This window comes from Passer montanus, unplaced genomic scaffold, assembly GCF_014805655.1.
Source record: "Passer montanus isolate IOZ18808 unplaced genomic scaffold, ASM1480565v1 scaffold26, whole genome shotgun sequence".
Classification (NCBI taxonomy): domain Eukaryota; kingdom Metazoa; phylum Chordata; class Aves; order Passeriformes; family Passeridae; genus Passer; species Passer montanus.
Genome location: NW_024367261.1, coordinates 1,618,631 through 1,645,994, shown reverse-complemented (window position 1 = coordinate 1,645,994; position 27,364 = coordinate 1,618,631). Strand labels below are relative to the sequence as shown.

Genomic DNA, 27,364 nt, shown 5'->3' with positions numbered 1-27,364 from the left:
ATTGCAGCCACATGTGCACTTGGCCATCAATGGCGACGCAAGCACAGGGAGGCAGCAAAGGCACAATGCCTGCAGGGTTATCCCAGGGCACTCTGAGAGCCTGCAGAGCTCTATTTGCTGCCATGCTGTGAAGAAGGCACGGGCAGTTAGAACACAGGAACAAATCAATGTGAGTTTAGCAAAACAGTCAAACCTGCACAGGTAAAGAATTTTAGCAGGTGTAAATCTTAGACTCATTGCTTCCCATCAAGAAACCCATGTCATACACTCTGTTCAAACAACTTCACCAAGTTATTAACAAAACCACCCTCACAGTTTATACTGTTTCTATATAAATAAAGGATTTTTAATTTTTTAATAAAGAAAAAAAGATGGTGACTGACTAATCCACAACACATCATCCCTTTCTCTGAGCCAAAGATGATTTTATTTGCCTTTCTTCATTTTTGCAGTCTTTTCTTTCCTCTTCTTCACATGCTTTGGGATTTTGGTTTTTCTCTTTTCTCTTTGGGCTTCTTTAACCATCTTTTTCCTTTCCTATAAGGAATCAAACACCATTCATTTAAAGCCAGAAAGGAATGAAGAGTTTTAAGCAAGTAAATCAATCATTACATTAGCAAGTTAATTAACACATGACATAAAAATAAGGTTATCAAGATAAATAAATTTTATAAATCAATAGAAATGGTGAGGGGAAAGGAAAAAGGAAATACAGGTTGGGGATGCAGCCCAGACCTGCACATTGGTAATGACAAGGCAAAATTCAAAATAGTTAGAAGCTGAGTTTCATGCAACCTTTGAGCAAGTGAACAAGAGGCACTCTTAACTCATGCTATTTACACCTAAGATTACAACAGGTTGTCTGGTCTACATTTTCTGCTGCCCACAGGGCTACTACAGTATGTGTTTCTATGTGTCATACAAAAATATTGATCCAGTATGTGATGATAGAGCAAGCTGATCATCAGCAGGACTGGCAGGAAAGAATGCCATGCTACTGCAACACACTGTAAATCTGTGCCAGACACAGAAGGGATGAGACTCAACTAGAAAACAAAAAGTCAGCAAAGAGGAAGGGGCAGGTAGAAGTAATTGCTGCTAATCAGTTGTTCAACCTACAGCTATACACACAGGTTACAAAAAACCCTCAGCTCACACAAAAAGAAGTTCAAATGAAAACCTATCAATTAGGAGGAAAAGTGGCCAAGACTTCCCTGTTTCACATCTAAAAGGCAGCAGCTCAAGACTGGCAGTGTGTAGTGGAGTGCTGCATTCTTATTTGACAGGTATGAAATAGATTATCTTACATTTTCTAGGAAGAAAAACCTAAAATGCAATGTCCCAAATCTTGAATCCCTTAAGCCTGCAAGTTTCATCCTGCCTTTTTTTTCCTTTTATTCTTTTTTTTTCCCCCAGCACCTAAAAGGCTGCCAAAAGTCTCTCACTCATGAGTGATACTCTGCAGGAAAGCCTCACCAAAACTGAGCATATTGTTCCACAGTTTAGAAAATGAAACCTCAAAGAAAACCCAAACCCCAGACCATAATCCCTGTAATCCCTTTGCTGGACTGCATTACATCTCTTGCCCACAGCAAAGCTAGCCAGCCTGTATTAATGGTACTGCAAAAGCCACTGTGGTACAAACACTGTCACCAGATCTCCAGTTCTACAGATCCAGTGGTCTCAGCTGTCTGGGCATAAGGAGGTTCATCAGGGACACAGCCACAAACCTGAACACCAAAGCCTGGAAGAGTAGCCAGAGGGACTGAAAAGCTGCCCAGGCTTCACTGAATTCTACTTTGTGTAGCCCTATAATTTCCTGTAGAGGTCTTTCTTCTAGCTTTGCCTAAGCTACAGAGAGCTGTGTTGCACACTGCTCTACATAAAACCACCTTTAATAAAGCATCCCCAATGAAATTCACTGCCTCTGCTCTTGTTCTCCACAACTGGAAAGGTCCACAGCTTGTTTCAGACAAGAAGAAATAAGAGACACTAAGTTTGGATGGGGTTTTTTGTGTCATATAAGCAAAGGTGGGAAAAAATAAACAATTCCCAGCCAGCTGACCTTTTTGTCCATGCTAACTTCAGCAGGTTTATCTTTGGGATGTACAGATTCTTTACAGCCCAAATCAGAGTCCTCTGAGCTGCCGCCATCATCATCATCATCATCAGAGTCTGTTTCTGAATTGTCTGCCTCTTCAAGGAGTGCAGGAATCTGCAAGATACATCAAGAACTATATCAAATCAAAACCAAGAAACCTAATGGCAGTATACACACATATACATGCACAATGTATATATATATATTCACAAAAAAGAAAACTGAATCTGCTGCAAAGAAGCCCTTGAGCAATCTGATGCTATCTCCCTTACCACAGCCCTCAGTGAGTTTCAAGATAAAGCATGAAAAGTAGGTTAAGCCAAACTAAGAACAAGGAATCTAGAATGTACACCACAGATTTTTTTAGGCCAGGGCTCAAAGCACAGCTGTTATTTGCACTTCCAAACTAATTTCCCTAAGTTAAACAGCAATTTGCTAACATATGTGGAAGCCTATTTTTAATTATCCTTGGATCATGCCCAAATCTACCTTGGGGGCACTATATGTATTTTATATTGCAAACACAAATATCTGCACTGGAACACTCACTTATTCTTAAACAAGCCTGGAGACTGTGCTACAGCCTGATCCTATCCATATTTATATTTCCATTTTAAATCAAGAGTCTACACCACTGCTAGAGAACTTTGACAAAGTAAAGAGGGGGAACCCACACAGGGCTTCTGCCTTGAATGACATGGCTCCAAGTGCTCTGTATCCAACTTCTCATCCAATCTACTTTACAGAAGTGTCACTGTCAAGTACTTCAGACACAGTAAGACATAATATTTTATGGCTTATACTGGAGGACTGTTCTTTATGCAACATTACAACAGATACACTGTCATATCAACACATCTGATATTATATCTGATATCAGAAACATATCCAAACTTGCAGTCATGCAACAGTTTAAATCAATTACATGTTCCATAATCAGAAAACACCTTCCCTCACTGTCACCTTAACTTTAGAGATCATGGCCACAGCAAGGATTTTAATTCCATTCTCAAGCAACCCAGCATCAGCCACAGTGCAGGGAAGCAAATAATTTCTTGTGCAGACCCATCCTAACAAAAATGATCAATCTGCACACAAAGGCTTCTTTCATGGTGTCAGATGCAGGACCAGGCATTCTCTGAACTACCTGTAAGCACATTTCTGAAAATGGCTAAAATGAAGGATTTCAAAAAGACCCTCTCACCTTCTGAACACCAGACAAATCCTTCTTCAGTCCTGTCACAGTCTGGTAGAGAATCTGCTCCAAGGGAGAGAGGAAGAAATTACATCATCAAATTACATTTCAATTCTTTGTGCTCAGAGAAAATTACTATCTAAAAATAATTTTAAAGAAATAAAGACCAGGATAAAATCCACAATGTTAGCATTAAGCACTAACCAGACAATTTTAAAGCATGATATATATTTAGTATTCCACACCTTGGTAGCAAAGTTTCTGGTTTTGTTTGTTGCTAACAGTTTCCAGTAAGAATTCATATTCCCTCTCTCTTTTTTGCAGGTCCTCAGCATGTCTACTCACATTATCTTGCTGAACATTCAGTGCCATATCCTCTTCTTTCAATTTCATCATTATGTCCACATCCCTCTCATAGTTTTTAACTTCAGTCAGAGTCCGAGGTATGTAGGCCTTCTTAAATACCTAGCACAGTGAAAGGAAACACAGACTTACTAATTTACATATAGTGTCATGATGGTCTTCTCTCCTAATTATGCATCCTTAGGAGAATAATCACAATCAGAGGAACAACAAATAAACATAGCAATCAGCCACTACGATTTGAACTACAGAGCTGTATTTTGTTTGCTTATTTTTTGTAGGGGCAGACTTAATGTGCAACCTAGACATTACTGACAGATCACAATTAATAAGGCTCCGTGAGCGTGACTCACACCAGCCCACTTACAAAATTCTCCAACCATCTCTCAGCCTATTTGAGTCCTAAGGTTTTGTATCCTAATTTTTCTAATGCTTTTATTGTAATGTTTATAATGCCTTCAGGAGGCAACTCCATTGAAATTCACTGCTAGAACTTAATCTCTTTATGTAAAAATACCCGCTTCAATCTACAGTACAACTCAAAAAAGGTTCTTGCAGCAGTACAGTACAATAAAAACTAACTGCACTATCAGTAACATGCTTAAAGTTTGTCACATTTGAAACAGTCTTTCAGCAAGCTTAAGACCCTACCAGATCAGAGAAATTGTTTTGCTTCTCTTTCGTAGTATCAGTTCCATCCCAGTACAGATTCAGCACCCTTCATGATCACTGCTCATCTGAGAGCTGTGCACAAAGCACAGGCCCTCACTTCCACAGAGCTGCCCTTACTCAGCTCTACTCTTTTCCAAGGGAAGTGGCACAAATTAGCCATGGTCACATGGAAAGTCTAAGACAAATGAACTGAACTTAGCTGCTACAAAACCATCTCTGTTACAGGTCAGTACCTCATATAAACAAAGGAGTAACTTGCTTGCAGAAGATGGGCTTGCTATCATACACTAGAATCTGACTCTACACCTCAGTAGTTTTATGCTGAGGCTATAGTGGGAAACAAAAAACATCTTTCCTTGGCAAAGCCTGAAGCAGTTAGTGAAACCTGCTGAGCTCCAAGACAAAAAAGTCTTGAATAAATCAAGTTGTATTGACCCACAAGATAAGAGGTTTTTGTTGGTTGATGGTTTTGGGTTTTTTTAGACTCTTCTGGAATAGAGAGTTAAGTCTAAGATAGAAATGGTTCTACCTTTACATCAAGCATTTCCAGAACATTAACAGCTTTTTGTAGTAGACTTGAGATGGCTTCACTGAATGTAAAAGCAATGGAAGAACTGAATTAGACTGGGAGCAGAGCTAGGTAGGCAATTTGGCCAATGCACTTATCCAAATAGCCTTCTGTATCACTGGCCCAAAACCACTGGCAAAACCAGATCTCTCTACTCAGGTTTTTTGTTAACTAAACCTGAACTGGAAGATACATCAAGAGACACAGATGTCAGCAAACAAACTGGTTTAGGAAATAGAATGTTTGCCTTCTAACAGCTTATTGCTGCCAGCTTTTACACATGGCATCCCTTAAATACTTCAAATCTCAACTAGGTCAAGACATCTCAGTATCACAAACAATGTTTTGTTTATCATCAGCTGCACATTTTTCCAAAGAAAACAGAACATTTTTCAGTGTTTAGAAGAAGTAAGGTTAATATTAATTTCATAGCAGGAACAGAAATCCTCACTTCCTCATCCACTTTATCTTGACTGGATCTTTCCTCCTCTGTTCTTTTCGATGCTATTTCCATTGCCTAAAGAAATACAAAACATTACAAAAAAGTTATCATTCTTTAGAATCGCAGCACTAAGCCTTTAGAATCACATCCAACTATTCCCATCTGCGTTTCTGCCTGTGCTCACGGTCACTCACACGCACTCCAGCAGTCCCAGTGGGAATGCCTTCAGCGACACCTAATGGTGAGCAGCACTGCTGCGAAGCACACTGACAGCTGCAGCTCAGGGCCGGCTGTGTCAGCGAGAAAAACACACCAGCAGCTGCTCCCCCCAGAGCAAACTGCAGCAGGCCCAGCATGGCTACAGGACATACAACACCACTCTCCGTATAAGCACGATTATATTTCTGCAGAGCCCCTCCTTGCCAGAATGGAAGAGCTAACTTAAAGCACCCAGGCTCTTGCAGCACCTCAAACAGACATTTGAGTCTTCATGATTACACAGAGTTTCTGAGAAAACTTGCAATGAAAGCAGTGTCACCCTACAATGGTATAAATGGAAAAGACCTATATGAATTTCTGAAGCACTAGCACAACAATGTCATGTGCTGGCTTCCTTAGGATGTAGAACAAATGAGATGATGGAGCTTGAACTAGATCTGCTTTTACTGTCCCCTTACTCAGTAACAAGGCCATGAGGTCTTACCTTAGACAGGTAGTCATCAATGTTTTCACTTGTGATAGAAGGATCAGTAATAAATTCAAACAGCTCCCTCACTGTCATCACTGCAACATTGTGCTTCTGGAAAAAGTCTGCCAGGAAACACGGGAGAGAAAAAACCCGTTAGTAACTCCATCAAACTACACAGCCTGGATGTTAAAGTGACAATTCCAGCAAGCCAACAACTCTAATGACTTGGGAAAGTCTCAGAAGCACATTCTACATCATATAGAGTTTAGTTACCAGATGATTTCCTGGTCATCTGAAATAAAACTGTTCATCTCCCAGATGCAACAAATACAAAAAGGAATAAAGCTGCATAAATATAAAAGCCAAATCAATTTCAGCAGGATCCTGACATAATGAAGTACAGGCTAAGAAGTAAAGAATTCAAGACAGGTATAGTATTTTTAATGACTAAGATTAAAAAAAATGTATTTCAAATAAGGAATGGACACCTCAAACTTTTGCCAGAGAGAAACAAGTGGCCACTGAAATACAGTACATCAGGATCCACCCCAAAGGGAAGACACTTTGATATCCTACAACCTTCCTCGCTACTGCACTCAGAATTGCTTTCTTAAATCAGTTATGACCAAATTCATAGGCTGCATTTCCGTTCTGAAAAACAGTAGCAAGTGACACTTTGCTGCTTTAACAAGGATTGTTTAACAAGTATTTCCTACTAAAATTCCCAGAAGATCTCTCACTTTGAGAAATTAATCATAGAAGGATTAGAAAAGGACTTAGTTTGGAGGCAGCTGTCTATGCCCGTGGAACCACAAGCCTCTGCAAAGATCACACCTAGGGCAGAACCAGGTGTTTCTTAGAGTCTCTGTAGAAGGTTTAGACAGAGAAAGCTGCAGTGACAGAAAACAAACAAAACAACACCAAAACCACTGCAAGTCACTGAGACACTAGAATATTTAGGGAGAGTAAGTCAAAAGACATGAATAAAGAGCAAGGGTCTGACTAGCTGAGACAGAAGGGAGTTACTAGGAATGCATGAACTGAAAAGGAATAAGGAAAAAGCAGCATACTTTTATCAACAAATATACAGCATGCACACAGATCTTTCCTAATTATGCGCCAGACTTTTAAGAGTCTCTGTAAAATAAGAAAAAAGTCAATCTGAAAAGAAAGGGAGGACAAAAGCAGCCTATAAAGAGAGATTTTTTTGTCTTCAGGGACACACCCTACCAGGAGGTGTGTATCTGTTACACAATATGCATATTCACACATGAAGACCAAATTCTCAAGAGAAAAACACCATTAAACTTAACTTATCAAAATACTATGACAAGTGATAACATCTCTAATTAATTACTCTGTGCCTCAATCCTCTCAGCTGCCCTTAGTGCAAGGAAATTTATAACACACAGAAACATCTTGCCAGCTGAGGAATCCCAGATGAGGATACAGCACACAGAAGGCAACACATCGGTATGTCTGCACAGTATTTTACGTAAGGGAAGTTAAGATTGGGGTGAGCACTGCTGCAGACTGGGAGTGATCTCAGATCTATCCTAAGTGAGATTCAGCCACGTGATTCATTTCAGAGACATGATTTCTAGAGAACAGGCTGCACTACTCTGGACTCAGCTCACTGATTGGGGTGAGCACTGCTGCAGACTGGGAGTGATCTCAGATCTATCCTAAGTGAGATTCAGCCACGTGACTCATTTCAGAGACATGATTTCTAGCAGAATAGGCTGCACTACTCTGGACTCAGCTCATAACACTGCTCCCCGAGGAAGTCACAAGAGCATAGGAGAGGAAGTATTTTAATGGCATTTTGACAGCTTCTGCAGTCAGTTACACCTGAAAGAACACAAGTGAACTGAGTCCATCCTGCTAAATAAACCAGCTGCCAGCACAAGGGCTGAGGTGCAGCCCCCTCACCGTTAACGTTGGCACAATCCTTGCGCAGGAACTCCAGCGCGTGCGGGTGGTCGTGCTCCACGGACTGAGACACGTCGATGATGTACACGTCCCCCCCGTGGTACCTGCAAGGAAACCCACACACAGCTGCACCAACTCCACCAGACTGCTCAGGGGCAGGGAACAAAGCATGCCTCCAACTTAAGAACCAGCAAAAAAAATATATTAACTTCTTTCTCCAGCATACGCCTTGCATGTTAGAGCCAGAGTGGCTTTTTTAGTCAATCCTTTCCCTCCTCTATACAAGCTGTATGATTAAACTTTTTTTAAAAATAGTCTGCTCATGAGCAAAAAAAGCAGAGAGGTGCATGAAAAATAAAAAAAAAAAACAAGAAACAAGTTATAAAAATAGAGCAGTGAAATTCTACCTAACTAATATAAAATACCTTATATAAAAATGATAAATTACTAATTTTTCCCAGAGTTGACGGGTTTTTTTTCTGGTCATGAGGGGGTTTTGTTGTGGTTTTTAACTTTTTTTCTTTCTTCTTTTATGTTTTTTTTTTTTTTTTTTTTTTGCTTGTTTGCCTGTTGGCTTTTTTTAACAGAGAAAGCTCAGATCTGGGCTAAAAGCTACATAATTAATTAGAAAAGTTACAAAACCCAGTAAGGACAAGGACCCCGCCCTCGCTGAAAGGTACATCAGTACTCTCACACAGAGGCTGCCAATGCATACATTTTAGATGTCACAATTCAGAGCAAGGATTAAAAACATACAGCATATTAAATTCACTGAGATCTGCATGAACAAGTCTGGCATCTTGGTACATTCTTCTCATGTACTGGATGATCTGTAGGTACAGCTCCCGGACTTTGGAGTCAGACAACTGAGCATTCTTCAGCAGAGGAGCAGGCCTTGAAATTACAAAAAAAAAAAAACCAACAGAAACTAAATACTTTTTCCTTTTTCACACCAGCTGCAAATGCTTTAACTGAATCTTTCACTCCCTGAGTGAAAGATTTCACTCCCAAGCAAGTCAGGATGTGCAACCAAGTGCAAGGAGCCAGAAGAAAGGGGAGCAAAACTTTGCTACAGGCTTGCCAAAGATTCTGGAGTTCTATTTTCAACAGGAGCTAATTTGGACCATGCTACATTAATGTCAGTAACTACAAAACAATAAACTATCTTCATGTATGATTAGCAAGCCTTTCCAGCATTAATCTCTGGTTCAGCCACTTTATGAATTAATTTTGCACACAACTGAGGCTTCACAATCCCACAGATTGCTTGCAGTAGTAGCTGACAAATGTCTGGGACCATTCCACAGATCACATGCGTGTTAACTTTACAGGCCTAGAGTAACTGTAGGTAAATTCAGATGGTTGGTTTGGTTGGTTTTAATAAACCTTTGGGAAAAGCTGTTACTAAATTAAAAAAGAAAAAAAACAAAAACAAAAACAAATCAACAAAAAAAATTGATTTTCTAAGGATACTCAGAAATATCAGGTGATACTTACCTATCACCTTTACCAATAAAGCCCATGACAAGCACATGACTCCTTAGCATAATTGGCTCTGGGCAAGGTATCTGGGCTGTATTCAACCTGAAACACAGGAACAAAGCCACCAAAAAAATAAAACCAAACTCTATTTGCTTTGCACCAGTGCATAAAGGAGCTCTGCAGCTTTGAACATAACACAGTGAGAGTTCAGGAAACTCTCCCTTGTGAAGAACAACTAGGAAATGCACACAAAAACCATTCTGACCCTTTTCTAAGCAGTGCTGTGTCAAAGAATCTTTAGACAGTTCAGGTTAATCCTAGATTAACCTATATCACACAGCGTGCTGCTGCTCAGCAGGAGCCCTTTCTAGCTTCTCCTTGCTGTTCAGTCATGTCAGACAGAGTTCAGACACTGAAGAGCTTCGAGCATTAGCAGGAAAACAAAAGAAGATCTTCATTCCTCCCTCCCCTTTTGTTTCTCTCCCATAATGAAGCTTAAGACACTGTCCTGAACACTCCAGAGACCCGACAGGGTAGTGGTAGCCACAGTCTAGCAATAAACTATAAACTTCAAAGTTTATAAACTCCTATAAACTTAAAAATTTCGGTAGCCTCTGCATGATGAAATAAAAATTGGAAAAATCACCTTATTAAATTCCTCATTTCTTTTTCGGCCCATGTCTTCACCATTTTTCTTGGGTTGCCTTTGCAGTATCCATGACGAAATCTTTAAATAAAAAAATAAACAGGGACTCTTAGTCTATCAATGCAGCATGAGCACCAGTAATTTTAACATCTTTCAAAACAATCCCTTTTCCCCAGTAAAATCAGACAGAAGTCAAACTCACCTGAATTCACCACTCACATACTTATCCCGATCTTTAAACATCAGAATGGAGGTTTTGTAAATCTTTATTGCTCTGTTCTCTCCATTTGCAGTACTGGCATGATATACATTGGCCTATCAGATTAAAAAGGGAAGAAATAACATTAAAGAAAAGCTCTTTAAAGCAACATAATCTTCTCTCTTCCTTTCATTCTGACACCTGGAAAAGGGCTGATCCCACCCCAGCCCCTATGAAGGAGACTTCATACCAGGGCAATCCTTTTTCCATGAAGGGAAGCTTACAGGAAGTACATAAGATGAGGCAGGGGTGCAACAATTCCCTCAGAACAAAATCAGCATTGGACAAGAAAACTCTGCCTCATGCACACTTGTGAGACTGAAACAAGCCCTTGTGTGAAGGGTTAGCTTGAGCCTGTGCACTGTTCAGGCCCTAAAGCATGGCCCAAATGTCTTGTTTTCACCTCTACACAGGGCAGAAGTATGTCTTTAATCACAATTATCTGGGTTTGTATGGTTTTTTAGGCACTATTTAATACTGTGGGTATACATGACTTTGCCAAAACTTTTTCTTGAAAGATGCAATTAACAACATAAATTTAAGACAATATTAAAGCATTCCTAGAAATCTTTCATACTTGGGAAAATTGGTTTTCTTTAACATAAATAATTTTTTTTCTTAAGAAAATTTCTTACCAATCAAGCAACACAAAATATGTAGAACTAAGCCCAAGTGCTTCACTACATTTTCTGAGCATCATAAACTTCCACCCACCTTGCTGAAAAAAAAAGCCTACTACATTATTTGCAATAAAACTTACTTCTTTCCCTGTGCTGATGCAGCCATTGATTTCTGATATGATACCTCTAGAGAGCATCTTGAAGAGAATGATTCGGGTCCTTGGGTCCAACACCTCAAATTTAATACAGGAAAGTCAGCAGAGGACAAAAAACTAAATAATACCATCCAGTCTTACTTTAATATTAAAGAACCCTGGCCATCAGACTGTTTTCAAGGATCAAATAATAACTTGAACAGCAACCACTCAGAATTTTGCTATGAATCTAGGAAGATATTTCACTTTTTCTTCAAAATTTTTTTTTAACCAAGCATAGGTCTTCAAACTAACTCTAGAAGACACAAAGAAATAATGTCCCACCCATAGCTGCATTAAATGTTTTAAAGTAAGATTTTTCTTGGGATACAGATACCATAACTGAAATAGAACAGCCATGTGGGCTCAGCCCAATAATAATTCAGTCTTGCTATAGAAGAAAAAAGGCAAACTCAGCATTTTTTCTTGTTCCTTGGAATTTGATAAAAGCTTAAAATGGAATTCTGCATTACACATATGAACAAATCACAATGAGGTCTAAGATGTTTTTGGAACCAAAGTTAACCTTCATATGCAAAAGAAAGAAAGAAAGAAAGAAACGACAGGTCTCATCAGCATAACAAATGAAAGAGAATTCCAAAACTCTGCTCCTGCTCTGTTTTTTCATTGATTCCAAAAATTTTACACTATTTACTCTGGATAAAAGGGAATTTTGATGAACAAAGGACTTACCTGTTCTACTGTTGCTCTGTCTGACTTATCTTTGACTCGGTACCTAGCAGAAGTGAAAATAAAATGTTACAATCCCACATATGGGCTCGGTACTTTGACAGAGCAAACTGTGACATTCTGTGCCAAAGGTAAGATGACAGCCTGAAGAAGTAAGGCTTTCAGTTCATACAAAACCAAAGGTTTCTCCTGCAGACAGAGGGATGGAATGGAAAAAAATCAACAAACCACTACCATTAACATCAGAGTCCTTCACTTCAATAGATTATTTTTCTGCTTTTTCTGAATTATGCTCATGCAGGAGAAAACTGTACCTGTCTCAACAACCTAGGGCTATAAGCTGCAGGCTGAAAAAAAAATTCTTAGGAAGAAATACTTTTCCATCACCAGATCATCAGGAGGAACTTTCTTAAGGCCTCCAACACCTTCTTAGCTCAGTGGCTTATGGATTTGTGTTTAGAAAAGAAGAGTAGCAAAGGGTCTTTTCTAGGGAAATTATATGCATGGCTTCTGTCTTACACCAACACAATCAGATGTGCTACCTGTGACAAAAGAATCAAAGCTTTGGGATGATTCTGACAACTAATTTAGAAAACAAGAAGTTGAAGACCAAAGGGCAAACTGCATGTAGACTACTTCTTAACTTCACTTTTCTTAACAAACTTATTTAAACAAGGAAATAAGCACTATACTGCTGGGCTTAAAGTATTTAAGTGAATAGAAGCATAAGTAATACTCACATGTCTGCTTCCTTCTGTCTAGACTTTTCTGTGACTCTGTTTATAACAGAGTCATCAAAATTTAGCTTATCTGAAAAACACATAAGAAGAAATTAAAAAAAAAAAAAAAAACCCAAAACCCAAAGAAGTTTCCTACAAACCAGGGGTAACCTAACACTTCACTCTGTTTACATTTCAGAGTAGGACCGTAAGGTAACAACTCAGATGAGTGAGACAATTCCACAGACTTGGAAAACTGATAACAGTAATGCCTTTTGGATAACATCTCACCAATAAATTTATCTGTTAATAGAAGCATAAGTAATACTCACATGTCTGCTTCCTTCTGTCTAGACTTTTCTGTGACTCTGTTTATAACAGAGTCATCAAAATTTAGCTTATCTGAAAAATACATAAGAAGAAATTAAAAAAAAAAAAACAAAACCCAAAGAAGTTTCCTACACACCAGGGGTAACCTAACACTTCACTCTGCTTACATTTCAGAGTAGGACCGTAAGGTAACAACTCAGATGAGTGAGACAATTCCACAGACTTGGAAAAGTGATAACAGTAATGCCTTTTGGATAACATCTCACCAATAAATTTATCTGTTCTTCTCTTATGAAGCATTCTCAAATACCATTTTTCTTAACACAATAAGCAATAGCCTTCCAGACTTTCTTCAACAATGCATTTAAATGGTGTTTGATTAAATGCTAAATATACAAAAGCTGCTGTATTTGGCTACAAATACCAGCAGCCTTCATCCTAGCACCACTTTGTTATAAAGGAAAACCCAACCTCTGATCTCTACCCCGTCAGAAGGTGCCAATCACAGCTACCCCCAGTCCTGACAGGCTGTGCTGAGCAGCCATCTCCATCTCAGGGCAAAAATCCAACCACACCAGCTGGGACAGCAGCCTCTTCACTTAGCACAGGAACTCTGCCCCTGGGACACAACTGCTGCATAATGTACCCCCCTAATGCTGCAGGGGACTGCATTTGTCTAGAAAATCCAGCTGTGGTGGCAGCTGTGGGAATCACCAACACCACAACAGAGAGTTGATACCCTCCCTCCACCCAAACAGCTTTTGGAGAGAATCCAGGGAAGAAAGACTTCACATTGCCTAGAGAAGTCAAGGGGAAACATAAAATCCCAAGAAAACATCCATATGGTTCTGAAGGTGGAGAGAGAAGGGGGTATGACAGCCAGTTCTTGAAGACTAAAGGCGACTTCAAGTACTGAAAAGCCATTTTTAATCTCTCTGGCAATGGCTAACTCACCCACTCCAGTGAGTGCTAGCTCAGCAGAAGCAGATTAGTCTGAGAATGCCACAGAGTGCTGTTAAGCCATTTTTAATCTCTCTGGCAATGGCTAACTCACCCACTCCAGTGAGTGCTAGCTCAGCAGAAGCAGAATTAGTCTGAGAATGCCACAGAGTGCTAACTGTTTAAAATAACAAACAGCAGTGCAATTATACTCACCTAAATTGATTTTGTGTTCAAATTTTCTTAAAACCTTGCCTGCAGGGGTTGACAGTTTTGCTGAAGAGCAATTAGGAGTCTGTCTATTTGCCTGAAATAAAGGATTTGTTAACATAAGTGATGTCCTTTACACAACCCTCTTGAAATTCAAACCATTTCATTGGAGAAGTCATCTCAAATGCCTATGCCTAAAGCTCCAAGATGAAAACCACATGGGATATAAGGAAACAGATATGGATTAACACCAGATTTTACTTAAATCAAGAAAAGAAAACACAGGTAGCACATCAGTTAGAATTCTAGAAGTGCTCCAAACCAGTTATTTTTTTAGTCTAGGAAGCTACAGGTCTCTCACACAGCACTTTTTCTGTCTGTAAAAGGAAGAGCACAGAAGACAGAAACAAGGAATAAAATAAGAGGGAAAAAATGCAGAGGTAATGAACTAAGAAAACTTCCCAAGATTCTGTTTATTCTTACATGTAGTCCTCCCCAAACACAACTGATACCTGAACGTGATTTCACCATCACTGAACAGCATAAACCTCTAAATAAAGGCAAGAATACACCACCCAAGACAAGCACTGCCAGACATGCTATGCTATGATCAGCACCACTCTGATTTACCTCAGCTGTTCTGCTAAGCTGGTAGCCATGAGAAAAATGAAGTTTTGAACCTTTAGTGTCCAAAACACTAAAGTTAGTGATGTGAGAACCAGCACCCTTCTTACCTTCACGGGTGCTTTCCATTCTGCACAACACCAGAGTTTCTGTGCCAACACCATACACTCTAAATTAATTCACTTCAAGCACCCCCCTCCATTTCCCATGCTTGTATTTTTCTTTGCCTTCTTCACTATTAAGTTAAAAATAAAACTAGTTTCACCCTGGATATGACTAGCAGATAGTCTAAAAATAAATGGAAAGGCTGGGGAAGATGCTCAGAAACACAGAGGACAAACACCAAAAAGTCAGGAACATCTTAAGGGTGAGCAAAGAAGAAAAGTTGAGGAAGGTAAGGCAGAGAAGGAAACTGCAGTGACACAGGGAATCCAGCAACAGGTTTGAGACAAGACAATCGAATGGAGCTCTGGCTACAATGTACATACACATACAGCAGGTCACAGGAACAGATGCAAAGGAAGGGGATTCTCTCAAGGGAAAATTCTCCTTGCATTTGCCCTCAACACAACACTAACAACAACAAAGCCTCCAGGCTGGCCCCATTAGCTCTTGGGCACCCTCAAAGCCCACAGAATAACCTTCAACATACCTGTGGATTGCACCCAGCAGCAGCATTGTGGCGCTTCGTGAGTCTTCCCACCTCATCATCCCAGTCCCAGTCTTCATCTTCCTCTTCAGCATCGTTGTCATCATCACCATCTCCTTCCTCAGCGTTAACTTCTTCACACGTGCATAACTGGCACTTCTCAGGCACCTCACCCTCCTTACAGGCTTCTGTGTCTTCCACTGACTCACTTAAAAGAAACACAGATATATAACTCTATAACTAAAAATGACTGTAACAGTCACCACAAATCCAATACTCTTATCCCCATAAATGACTTCACATCTTCACCCGTGTTTCAAATCACTGAGTCCAGCTGTGAGGCTCTCTATTCAGGAAGGATATTGAGGTGCTGGATCAGGTCAAGAAAAGGGAAATGAAGTTGGTGAAGGCTCCAGACAGCACAAGTCCTGTGAGAAGCAGCTGAGGGAGCTGGGAGTGTTTAGCCTGGAGGAAAGAAGGCTCGGGGGGACCTTGTCACTCTCTACAGCTCCCTGGAAAGAGGCAGTAGCCACGTGGGGGTCGGTCTCTTCTCCCAGGCAGCGAGTGACAGGAAAAGAGGACACGGCCTAAAGTTGCACCAGGAGAATTTGGAAGAGTTTCTTCCCAGGAAATTGGAATGGCTCGCTCAGGGAGGTGGTGGAGTCACCGTTCCTGGAGGTGTTTAAGGAAAGACTGGACTTGTTACTCAGTGCCACGGCCTAGCTGGCACGGTGGTGCTGGCTCACAGCTTGGCCTGGATAATCTCAGAGGCCTTTTCCAACCCAACTGATGCTACGACTCTGTAATGCCAGCACCGCGTCACGGCTTTCTGCCAGGACAAGTATGCCCCAAAGCAGCACACACGATGGAAAAGGGAAGCCGAGAGACACACGCAGCCTTTCCTCTCACCCCCTCCGGTAACGCGGCAGCACCGCCCGCCCTCCCTTCCCCGCTGCCGCCCAAATCCCAGGGCTGCTCCTGCTCCCGCTCCCGCTCCGCGTGCTCGCCCGGCCCGGCCCCAGCGCCCTCAGCCCCGGCCGCACCTGTCCGAGCAGTCCGCATCGTCGAACTGCCCGGGCACGACCTGGCTCATCACCAGCGCCCGGTAATCCATGGCGGCGGCAGGGAGCAGGAATCGGGAGCAGGAATTGGGAGCAGGAATCAGCGGCAGCCGGGATGCCCGCGGGACGCAGGCGCCGGCCCGGCCCGGCCGCTACGGCGCCGCCACAGGGACCAAAAGCATCGCGGGCGAGCGCGGCTGGGACGGAGCCGCACCGTTCCCGGCCCCGCTCTCGTTCCCGCTCTCGTTCCCGCCCGATTCCCGGGCTCCCGAGCGGGAGGGCCAGGAGCCGGCACAGGAGGGACCTTTTACAAGGGCTTGTAGCGGGGAATGGCTTTCCATTGAACGAGAGTAGGGTTAGATTAGATATTAGTAAGAAATTCTTTCTTGTGAGGGTGCTGAGGCACTGGAAAATGTTTACAAGGGCTTGTAGCGGGGAATGGCTTTCCATTGAACGAGAGTAGGGTTAGATTAGATATTAGTAAGAAATTCTTTCCTGTGAGGGTGCTGAGGCACTGGGAAACGATTCCCAAAGAAGTTGTGGATGCCCCATCCCTGGAAGTGTACGAGGCCAGGCTGGACGGGAAGGTGTCCTTGCCCACGGCAGGGCGGATGGAAATAAATTATCTTGGATGTCCCTTCTAACCCAAACCTTTCTGTGGTTCTATGAATCCCCAGCAGCTGCCGACACATCAACACTGAGCTGTGGCCCTGTATAATGTTTAATATTTTAGCCTTAGAAATAGCATATTTTCAAACCCTCAATTCTTGACTGGGAATGACCATTCCTGCCACAGGTTCATGGTTGTTTTCCCTAAAACATAGGTGTCCTCCGTAGTAAATACTGAGAAGTTTTATTTGGTGTACTCTGAAATATTAAATCCCAGTCTGTATTAAAATAAAGCTCTAATTGAAGCCAAAGGAGCTCCAAATTTGCAAGCCTGGCTAGAAGAATTTTAGCTTAATCTATAAACAGATTATAATACTATTATATACTGTTTAAATGCCAATATAACGTAGGATTAAGAAAATAAAAGTGAGTGCAGGGCTTTTGCTACCTGGTACATAAGGGCAAAACTTTAAAATGCACTCTTTTTTTTGTAGATGTTTTTGCATAATCCAAGTGGTATGTATAAAAGCTATAAAAAACCCTGTGATTGTGCAGAAAACATGGGTGCTTGTGCAGAGATACCTTTAAAATAGATTTGATACAATAGGTGTCATTTGCATCTGCAACACTTCCATGAAGTCAACTCTTTGAGAGTCTCTGTGCTCATTTTTCCCAATGCACAGCCACCTACAACAGAAATCGGATTAAGATCAATTGTTTACTGATCTTTTTCCTAGAGCCAGGTGTTGGAGGACTCTTAATCCACGTGGGTTAATCCATGTGCGTAGAAAAGGTGCTGCTCTACAGGATTCTTTCACTCTCTAATAAATTATTCAGTGCTCTTAAGTAAATATACCCATTTATTGTAATGACAAGGGACAGTTTGAAACATAACACTGCCAGAGGATTTCTACATTCATTTTTATTCTTTCTATGCTTCAGGCTTCTGTGTAACTTTTTCGACAGCCTTGGAGTGCAGCACACTTTTTATGTCCCAGGCTTTAAGAGCTCCTTTGGAAGCAGGCACAGACTGTTCTACGAGCAATTCACTAGGCAATAGTGATACTTCCAGAAGGAGAAAGGGAAAAAAGGTGTCAGAGATCTACCAATTATCACCCCTAATCCATGGGAGGACAGCATCTATCAGACCTTGTATTTAGCAATAGTGATACTTCCAGAAGGAGAAAGGGGAAAAAGGTGTCAGAGATCTACCAGTTATCACCCCTAATATAATGTATTTATCTTGGACCACTGTAGCTCCATGTTCCCTGTCACATGAGACTCCTCATGGAGGAAATACTACCTCCCTTACTGTTCTTATGGCTACATTAGTGTATGTCCTGAAGATTAAGAGTAAAGATCTTTGGTCACACTGGAAGATGCACTAATTCTGTACTTAACACAACATTTTATGTAATACAGGTATATATTCTGTTCACAGTGAAGCTGGGAAACTGGATACAGAGAGCATACTCAGAATCCTTGGGAGCACTGCAGTGTTGCTCCTTCCTGGAAGAAGACTGACTTGAGAGGACCACCAAGAGCTTCCTTTTCATATTTGCAGGATGAAATGTACAACTCAGTGGCAAGAAAAGACGCTGCCTGCCAGCTCTGTGAAGCAACCTGTGCTTCTGAGCCCATCTTGGAAAATCTGACATGCAGTACGTTCTTGTTGGTGAGGATAAACATGAGAGGGATTTCAAGTGCCATGTGCTAGGAGGAGCAAGTTATAATGAAATTTATCTCTCACACTCCCCTCCCCTGCCAAAGTATGCCAGGCAGTACTTGGTAGCTCACAGTGCTGTCTGACAGATCTTTAGCTGGTGCAAACCTGTTTAAATTAACAGACTTTGTTAGATTTTGAGGTCAGCTCTTACTGCCATGGCATGAGTGAAGCACATGAACAACAGGGACTGCACAGAGCACAGGGAGACATGAGAGAGGGAACAATGCATGGTCAAGGGACTGTTAGGTGATTGACACAAAAACCTATCTGAAAATGGAAAATGGCATCTGTATCCTGGGCAGCTATTACAGCAACACAGCCAGTGGCCAGGATCTTCTCTATCTCCTGCAGTATGATTGACATTCCAATGTTCTAGGCTATATTTCCACTTTATACAAGACATTGGTTTAAATGGAATTGGCACACATATATATGAAAGAGAAATTAGCTAATATGATACTTGAATACTGCCGTGAAGGTTCATGTCGTTCCATCATATTTTTTGATGGAGGACTCCTGATGAAGAAGGATACACACTGAGGAGGCCAAGTCATACATACATTGAGTTCCAAGCAAAATACCTGTTTTCCTCAGCTGTATTATCCCCATGAATATCTTCTGAAAACACTCTAAAAAAACTTAATTCTTCTTTTGAGTCCATATAAATTTTGGAATACCTCTCAGAAAACAACAGAATCCCTAAGTCATAGAAACACTTGCTCTAGAACCAAAATACCTTTCTGCAGAGTCAATTGGAAGCAGTCTTTGGGTGTGGATACATTTTTCCCAGAGAAGGAATCCCTAGGCAAGGAAGAACAACCACATCAAAGGAAAGTGTTGGGCTGGCAAAAAGAAGACAATACTGAAAAAGAATGCAGGAGCCTGGGAGATGTTTCATTGCCAGAATAATTATCAGTTAAGCCTGTTGTAGGTCCTCATGAGGAGCCATTTGCAGAAGTGTGGAGTCACTGCTGGATTGCATTATTAAAGTTATGCATTATATAACAGGCATGTCTTATTTTCTCACTCAACACCCCTCTATTCAAGACATACTCAGGTTTTGATACTGAGAAACAGTTTCCTGGAGAAGATAATTTGAACTCAGCTAGCAATACTCCCTTTCCAGAAGCAGCCACGGTAAGATTCCATGGAAGCTTGAATGATGAAAATACCCTTCTCTGATAAAATTAGTAGCAGTGGATTTTTACACTAATATTGCAAAATTTTATATGTAAGTGCCAGGCCTCACAGATGTATAACATAAAAGAGAAGTGCTAAGAATACAAAATGCAGATGCTGGAGTTGTGCCTTGAATTAACTGAGTAATGAATGTAGGGAACAATGCATTTGCATTGCAGTTCCCATTTTGATTACAAATTATTTAAAAATTTAATTAATATTTAAATTAAATTATGTTTAATTACAGTTATTACAAGTTTAAAACATTAAATTAAAATTAAAAATTAAAGAAGTTACAAATTACATGCTTTTGGTAGGCAACCACTGGACAACAAATATAGCCTCCAAACAGCTGGAGAGAATAACATGAGTCTATCATCTGATTCTTTCCATGAGAACACAGTGCACATACCAGGCCTGATACAGTCAAACGGAGAACTGAAAATAGGTATAAAGAACAGTGTAATACACTACAATAAAAGGGGAAATATTCTCAGAGGGTTTTTGGCAGAATCTAAGATGTTGGTTTTTTTTCTGTTACAGGTGGTGTAAGAAAAAAAGTAACCCAAATCATCTAAACATGGGGATCAAACTCGACTCCTGTACATTACTAAATTTATTATATATCTAGGAAATTCAGAAAAAAAAATGTATAGCCTTCTTCCAACACTAACTCAGTAGCATTTCAAACATAGTTTTTGCCTTCTTTCTTTGTCTTCAGTGAGTAGAATCTCCTTTTAATCAGCCCTCTCAAAATTCAGTAAAGAGAGCATAGAGCATGGAAGACTTTTTAATTTCTTCTTTCTTTAATGTTAACATTTATTTCCTCATTTTCTACAATCAAATGGTTTAGCCAACAGCTGAATTTTGATCTCTTGGTGGGTTTTGTTTCTTTCTTTTAAATTCTTGCTTTAAAATCGGGGATTACTTTACGTTAGGCCAAAATCTGAAAATTACACTCTTTAGACTTGTCACTCCACTGGAACTTGATGCAGGTGCAAGGACTGTAGGCACCGTAGAAGAGTGAACTTCTTAATTTTCATTAATTTTGCCCACATTGACTTATCTTCACAGATGGAAAATTTCCACTGAAGTTGGTGAAAAAATAATTTGCATAAACTATACAGAGGGTGTCCCCTCTTCTTTTGCAACAGCAGAATGACACAACTCCACTACTACAGTAACAGTATGGGTGAAGTTTACTCACATTTTTCCTCATTTGCTTTTCCACCTGAATAGAATGCTATCAAGCCATGTGACCTCTCCTTCTTCTAATTAGTTGATAATGGAAAGTGTTGTTCCCCCCAAAAATGCTGAAAGTTGATAAGGACTCTTCACTCCAGCATTTTGGGATATTACTTGCTGCCAAGGAAGAATGAAAACAGGCAGATTAAATGAAGGGATAAAGATGATCCCACTGAAGGGATTCTCTCCACTCACAGAACAGGGAGCTCCTTGCAGCTCCTTGTGCACAGCCCAATCTTATTGTCCTTCTCCTTCTTTGTGTACAGCATGACTTGGGTGGAGAGATGAGTGAGAGTCATATATACAGTAGGATGTTCTTCATTAAGTTTGCTAACACATGCAGGGATGCATGCTTTAATCCTTAAACCACGCTTAATTCGACAAAAGTTACTTTTTGACCATTGTGTCCTTCGACGTTTCAGTGATACAACTTTCTTTCACTCCTCAGAGCCAGAACAGGACCTTTCCATCTCCACAGGCCTCCTCCTTCGGCCAAGGCAGCCTTTCTCAGTGTCAGCTACACAATCTCCATCTGCAGGCATGACATGGAGTGCACACAGTGTATCCACAGATAGCAAAACCTTACCCCTTGCCTGGTTCCTTGGCCAGCATCCTGCAGCGCTGGGGGAGGAAGGAGGATGTACACAGAAATGGCTCCTGTCCTTGCAAACAAAATTCCAGGGAGAAAGGGATGGCAAGTTGGCAGAAAGTCAACAGCCACTATCTAAATATAACAAGCTGGTTCCTTGGCTTAAAACCCTGCAAGCAGAACTTGAAACTGAGCAAGCTGAGATGAAGAAAACACAACAACAGATTTGTCAGTTCACAAGGGAGAACCAAAAGCTGCAGCAACAGAGGGTGAAACACCAAAAACCACATCCTGCAGCTTGAAACCAAAGGAGCTATGATACAGTCAGAGAACCACAGACAGCTACAGCATAATTCAGTCTGATACTGTAAGCACTGAAAGTATCTATAATGCACAATCCTAGCTGCCATGTGCAGCAGTTCCCAGTTGCCAGGTGCAGCAGTTCCCCTTCCCTTCTAGGGACAAACTTACATAGATTACAGCTGAGGGTTCTGTCAAAAAAGCTACTTTAAAAACTTTAAAGGTGAGATAGTGCTCCTGAAGTCCTTTACTGGGTTTGAGTCCAAGTGTGAAATTCTGTATTACACAGCTATTTATGCAATAATCTAATTTCAAACACTGATGAAACACTTTGCAATTTATTATTTCAAGTAAACGAGGGAATAAAAAGTTAAGATAATTAACTTTTTTTCATTTTTACTTCTTCAAGGGAAAAAGGAATGAAAGGTTCAGAATGTAAATGTCACATAGTTTGTTACCTTCTCTTTTCAACTTTGCAGAAGTTTGCAGATAGTTTTGTCTGTGTCTTGCACGGATTGGGAAACATTCAAAACTGAAGACAAATTTCTAGATGCAATCCAATAATGATTAGAGATGTAGAAGTCACTCACCAAGAAAACAGATCTGCTTTGTTCATTTCCCATGGCATGAAGTGTAGCATCTAGAAATAAATCTTCAATTTTCTTTTTTTTTCCCTTTAACATTCACAACTCTACCTTAGCCATAGGTGGCTTTCTTACTCATTGATTACTCCATATGCAATTACATGTACACATTCTCTTACTGGCTATATTTTATTTCCCTGTTGTACTTTAGGCTTAAAATAGAATTTTGCTTTCACCCTATGTGACAATACTCACAATGATAAAACCAAGAAAGTGGAGATTGTTTGGATATGCTCAGTGCTGCTAACAAATTCTGCTGTAGCACATGTAGTGCACTCCCGGGGTGAGAAAGACTGGACTTTTGAAATCCATGTGCACAATGACACAAATCCACCAGATAGCCAACCTATCACTGAATTAGTAGTAAGTGGAGATTGTTTGGATATGCTCAGTGCTGCTAACAAATACTGCTGTAGTGCACTCCCTGGGTGAGAAAGACTGGACTTAGGAAATCCGTGTGCACAATGACACAAATCTACCAAATAGCCAACCTATCACTGAATTAGTAGCAATAACTAACTTGCAGTGTAGAATAAAAATAGCTTTTTATCTTTTAATGTCAACAACTTTGTTTCTATTCTTCATGCAGAGGGAAGATAAAAAATCTGGCAGCTAAAAATAGTCCGTATGCTTTAAGCTGTATATATGGCAAAACCATCACCCCAGCCCAAGTGTTGCACAGAATCTTAAGCTGGGCAACATTGGGCAAGGCCAGAGGGAGCCCTGAAGTTCCTTTTTCAGTTACCATCTTATGGAGCATTTGGAATCCATAAATCTGATTAAGAAATCATAGTTAACAATTACTAATTTATCTACATTATTACAGTTTTAATTTGATTTTTTTTCTATTTCTCAAAAAAAAAAAATCTAATTATTCAGTCAAGTTTGTGGTACACAATTTCTCATGTATTTCTGTAAGAGAGATCTCTAGAGAGGTATTCCTCTCTTTTTTTTTTTTTTTCCTTAGATAAAATACAGAATCCGTGTGTGGTTGAGACAATTTTCTGCAATCGGGTAGCTAAAATTCCTTCCAGCAAAAAACTTGGGAAAGCACCAGGCTTCAAAGAACCACCACAATTCAGGCAAAAAATGAGCAGATCTCATTAAGAGCTCCTGTGAACACTGGTTTGTCTCCTGTGCTACCACCCAGTCAGAAGCAACTGACAGGACTTCCAGGAATGGGGGTTGCTGTATGACCTCTTTCTGCCTGCATCAGTTTCAGATATGTTGATTCCCCACAGTTACAATCAGTGGTGAGAAAGAATAATGTCAGCTTGACAGGTCTAAGTGGGAGATTCTCACTGGAATTATTAATAACTACCACATACAGTAACTGTTTGTAATTTTGAAAAGTACTATAGCAATTAAAGGGGAAAAAACCCTGAGAATTCAATACCCATATAATTATTTCTCTGAACTGCAGAAAGTAATGAAGAGATAAATCTTAGTACAATTTTTTTTTAGAAAGTAATATTATTTCTTCTGATTTCAGCAGGCATGACAAAATATGGAAGGGTACAAAATCACCAACTATTAGAAGAAAATTTTAGAGCTTCTGACAGTTTCTGAAAGCAAAAAAGTTGGCCTTATCTGTGAGCCCCAGAAAAGTTTCTGAAGAAAATAGCAAGCAAAAAGAATAAGTTAAGTTTTTGGGGTGCACTGGAATAGTGGGTTACTTATCAAAACTATTGCATTAACCTGAATCTGGAGAGAACTGAGAAGAATGCAGTTCTTGGCATGTGATAGCAACTGCAAGGTATTAACACCTTACAGCAATGTCCACAGAAAAATAGCTGAGAAAAAAAAAAAAAAAAAAAAAAAAAAAGCTCTCTAAACATTTTGCTAACATGTAAAATTCCAGGAAAACTCAGGGAGCAAGTGATCCTCCTGATTGTTCCAATAAAATTTCCTTCTACAATACAAACAAGCTCTCTATCGTAGTCAGATTATAACACAGCCAGCTCTTTCCTGACACATCTTAGTATGCCATCCAAAAGTGAGAAACGGGAAGCAGAAAACGGGTTAGGACTGTATGTGTGACACTGCTCCTAAAACTGCATTGCTGAATTAATCTCTCATAGAAAGCACCGAGTAAATAATGATAGTCCAGCTGATTATTGAACCCTTGGCCATGCCAAAAACAATTATTGATAAGCAAACATAAGTCTCTATATAAACAGTTATTTGCCTTTTGCTGATATCTTCAAAGGGGAGACAACACATCTGGGAGATTCATTTAAGAAGTTCAAAATGGAAGTATAAGGTAAATATTACTTTTAGATCACAGACTAGGAATGCTTGCCCTTTTCTTAACGCTCATTATGAAACTGAAGGCATATTTCCTCGTGACAGTTTTACTGTAATTTCCAACCAAAACCCCTCTTTTAAATGCAGGATACAATTATTGTACGTGACTGCAATCACATTCCCAGGGGCATCATGAACTCCAGTCTTCTCAGAATTAGCAGTGTAATTTCCAACCAAAACCCCTCTTTTAAATGCAGGATACAATTATCGTATTCTCAGAATTACCATCCAACATAACAGATGTCAAAGCTCAATGTCACAATAGTGGCAAATATTGTCAACACTTACTTTATTATGGCTGTGAATAAACGCACAGAGCAGTCCATGCAAAAAGAACAGAAAACATCTCTGCAGCTGGTTTCAGATTTTCATAGAGACTTTTCTTTCAAATTATAACTTGTTTCATATGGGTAGAATACTTAGCACAAATGCAGTCTAATTGGCTTTCAGGTACAGCTGTAACATTGGAGCCAGTCTTGGCTTGGTGTGTTGCTGAAGCCGGTCAACGTCCCCGCAATTATTTTCAGATGCTCTTTTAATTAACACCTTTCTGCACCTTTGCAACATACAAACCCAGTCAGAGCACCACACAGGTAAATTAATGAGTAACTCCAAGAACAGTTAACTCACAAAAGCATCACTTAAAGTACATAGTCACTGTGCAGAAGATACAATGTGCTTCAGATCTGGTAGTGTTATATAGGAAACCTCCTACAGAATGCCAGTATTCTTTTACTCTCCTGAAGAAAAAATAATTAGCTGCTTTCCCCTCCCCCGCCAAAAAACTCCTCCGAAACAACCAAACCACGACTAGGATAAAGACACTGCTAGCTGGTGAAAGACCTTTACAGAAAAAGTAATATTATACCATTGGGTGGATGTTATCTGACTAGAAATGTTTTTACCAGTAGCAATGAGTGTTTTCCAGTGTTCACATTTACATGCCACTTTCAGTCAATGCTTAACAGCCTTTCAGTAACATTTTTGGCATGTTAAAATAAGATTAAGTTTAGCTAGAATGGTTATTTCTGATAATTTTTTAGTGTAATTTGCAGGTTCAAAATCAAATGAGTGAAATTGAAAAATGAAAGCTGCAAGACTACATTTACCATTGTCATGAGAGCAAGCTGCATATGCCCAAATGACAAATTAAAGTTACCTCAAAATGTAGAATGTATCTTAACTCTACTCTTGTTTAATTTTACTCTGTATGCAAATTGCTGAATAAACTGTGGGAGAAAAGAGAAAGCATGGAGGAAAGCTGGCTTGGGCCTTGCCATTTTTGTTTTCACTGAAGGTTTTGATTGTAGGGTTTGGGAAAGCTCTCCTTTTAACATCCCTTGCACTGCATTTAACAAAAGGTCTACTGAGATAAGGGCAATGTATCAGTATCATATTCATTGCCTATCATGCTTTGGGAAACTTTCAATTAAACCATCAAATATATGACTCAAAACCAGCTATTCTAGAGCAACACGGAATTAGGAGATTTCAATAGCACCTTTGTTTCAGTACTGTGCTTTATCCTTGGTCTTTCTGGAGGTGTGTTGGCCTACTTCCCACAGAATCACAGAACAAGCTGGAAGGGATCCACTGTTGTCCAGAAAAAACTGGGCTTGATACCTGGTGTGCAATAAGCCAATAATTTCACACTCAAGAGAGACATTGATAATTTTTTCCAATGTTGCAACAGCCTGGCTGCTCAATGGTATTCTGAAATTCAGCACTACCAAGCCAACTATCCAAACTTTTCACTATTTATACATTTCAGTACACAAAGGCATTAATGTTCATTATCTACAAGTTACATATTTCTCTTATTAATTTGTATTCTTTTAATGGTTAATGAGTCTCCCATGCAAATTAATCCGCATGCTCTGTCTTTGTCTTCTTAGGAGTCAGGGGGTTTCTGGGGTCAGTGGTCTGTGAGTCAATTCCACCTGCCGGAATTGCCTTTTATCCACTCAGGGGTAATTCAGCACAGTTACAAGGTTTATTAAGTTTCCTCCTTATCTCGGGAGTTCTGCCAAATGTCCTTGTGGCCTGTAAATTCCGCATTCTTTGTATCCACTATTATTGCTACATCCTTCTCCCCAGGCTCTGCCTAGGTCTGAGACCATTGCAGCGTGTCAAGGCCTAAACCTCAGCAAGTCGCTTCTACCGACGAGTAATTTGTCTTTCTAACACCCGGACATCACACAGAGCTTCCTTGTTAGCTGCTGTTTGACAGATTACATCCTCAAATCCCGCATTTTGCAGCGCCACGAGGACCGCGGAGGTGCGGGACCACGGACGGCCCGGAGCGGTGCCCAGAGGCTCCCGGCCCGGGCGGCTCGGTGCCGCCGGCCCTTCCCGGGAGCGGGACGCGCCCCGGGAGCGCA

General features: G+C 40.4%; 1 protein-coding gene across 2 annotated transcripts; it reads right to left on the bottom strand.

Annotated features, from left to right (window-relative positions):
- Positions 1 to 400: 400 nt before the first annotated feature.
- Positions 401 to 16,522, bottom strand: RIOK1 (RIO kinase 1). Of its 2 annotated transcripts, none has more exons than XM_039712207.1 (17): positions 16,367 to 16,522; positions 15,327 to 15,531; positions 14,057 to 14,147; positions 12,904 to 12,973; positions 11,856 to 11,898; positions 11,109 to 11,201; positions 10,292 to 10,404; positions 10,090 to 10,170; positions 9,459 to 9,545; positions 8,718 to 8,855; positions 7,962 to 8,065; positions 6,045 to 6,151; positions 5,351 to 5,416; positions 3,642 to 3,761; positions 3,306 to 3,359; positions 2,066 to 2,215; positions 401 to 537 (listed from the first exon to the last, which is right to left on the bottom strand). In XM_039712207.1, exons 1-17 carry the CDS (start codon positions 16,435 to 16,437, stop codon positions 427 to 429), a joined length of 1,704 nt encoding a protein of 567 aa, XP_039568141.1. In that variant the 5' UTR covers positions 16,438 to 16,522; the 3' UTR covers positions 401 to 426. The 2 variants fall into 2 exon arrangements, with proteins under 2 accessions (XP_039568141.1, XP_039568142.1); XM_039712208.1 differs by lacking the exon at positions 12,904 to 12,973 and adding an exon at positions 12,593 to 12,662.
- Positions 16,523 to 27,364: the final 10,842 nt, after the last annotated feature.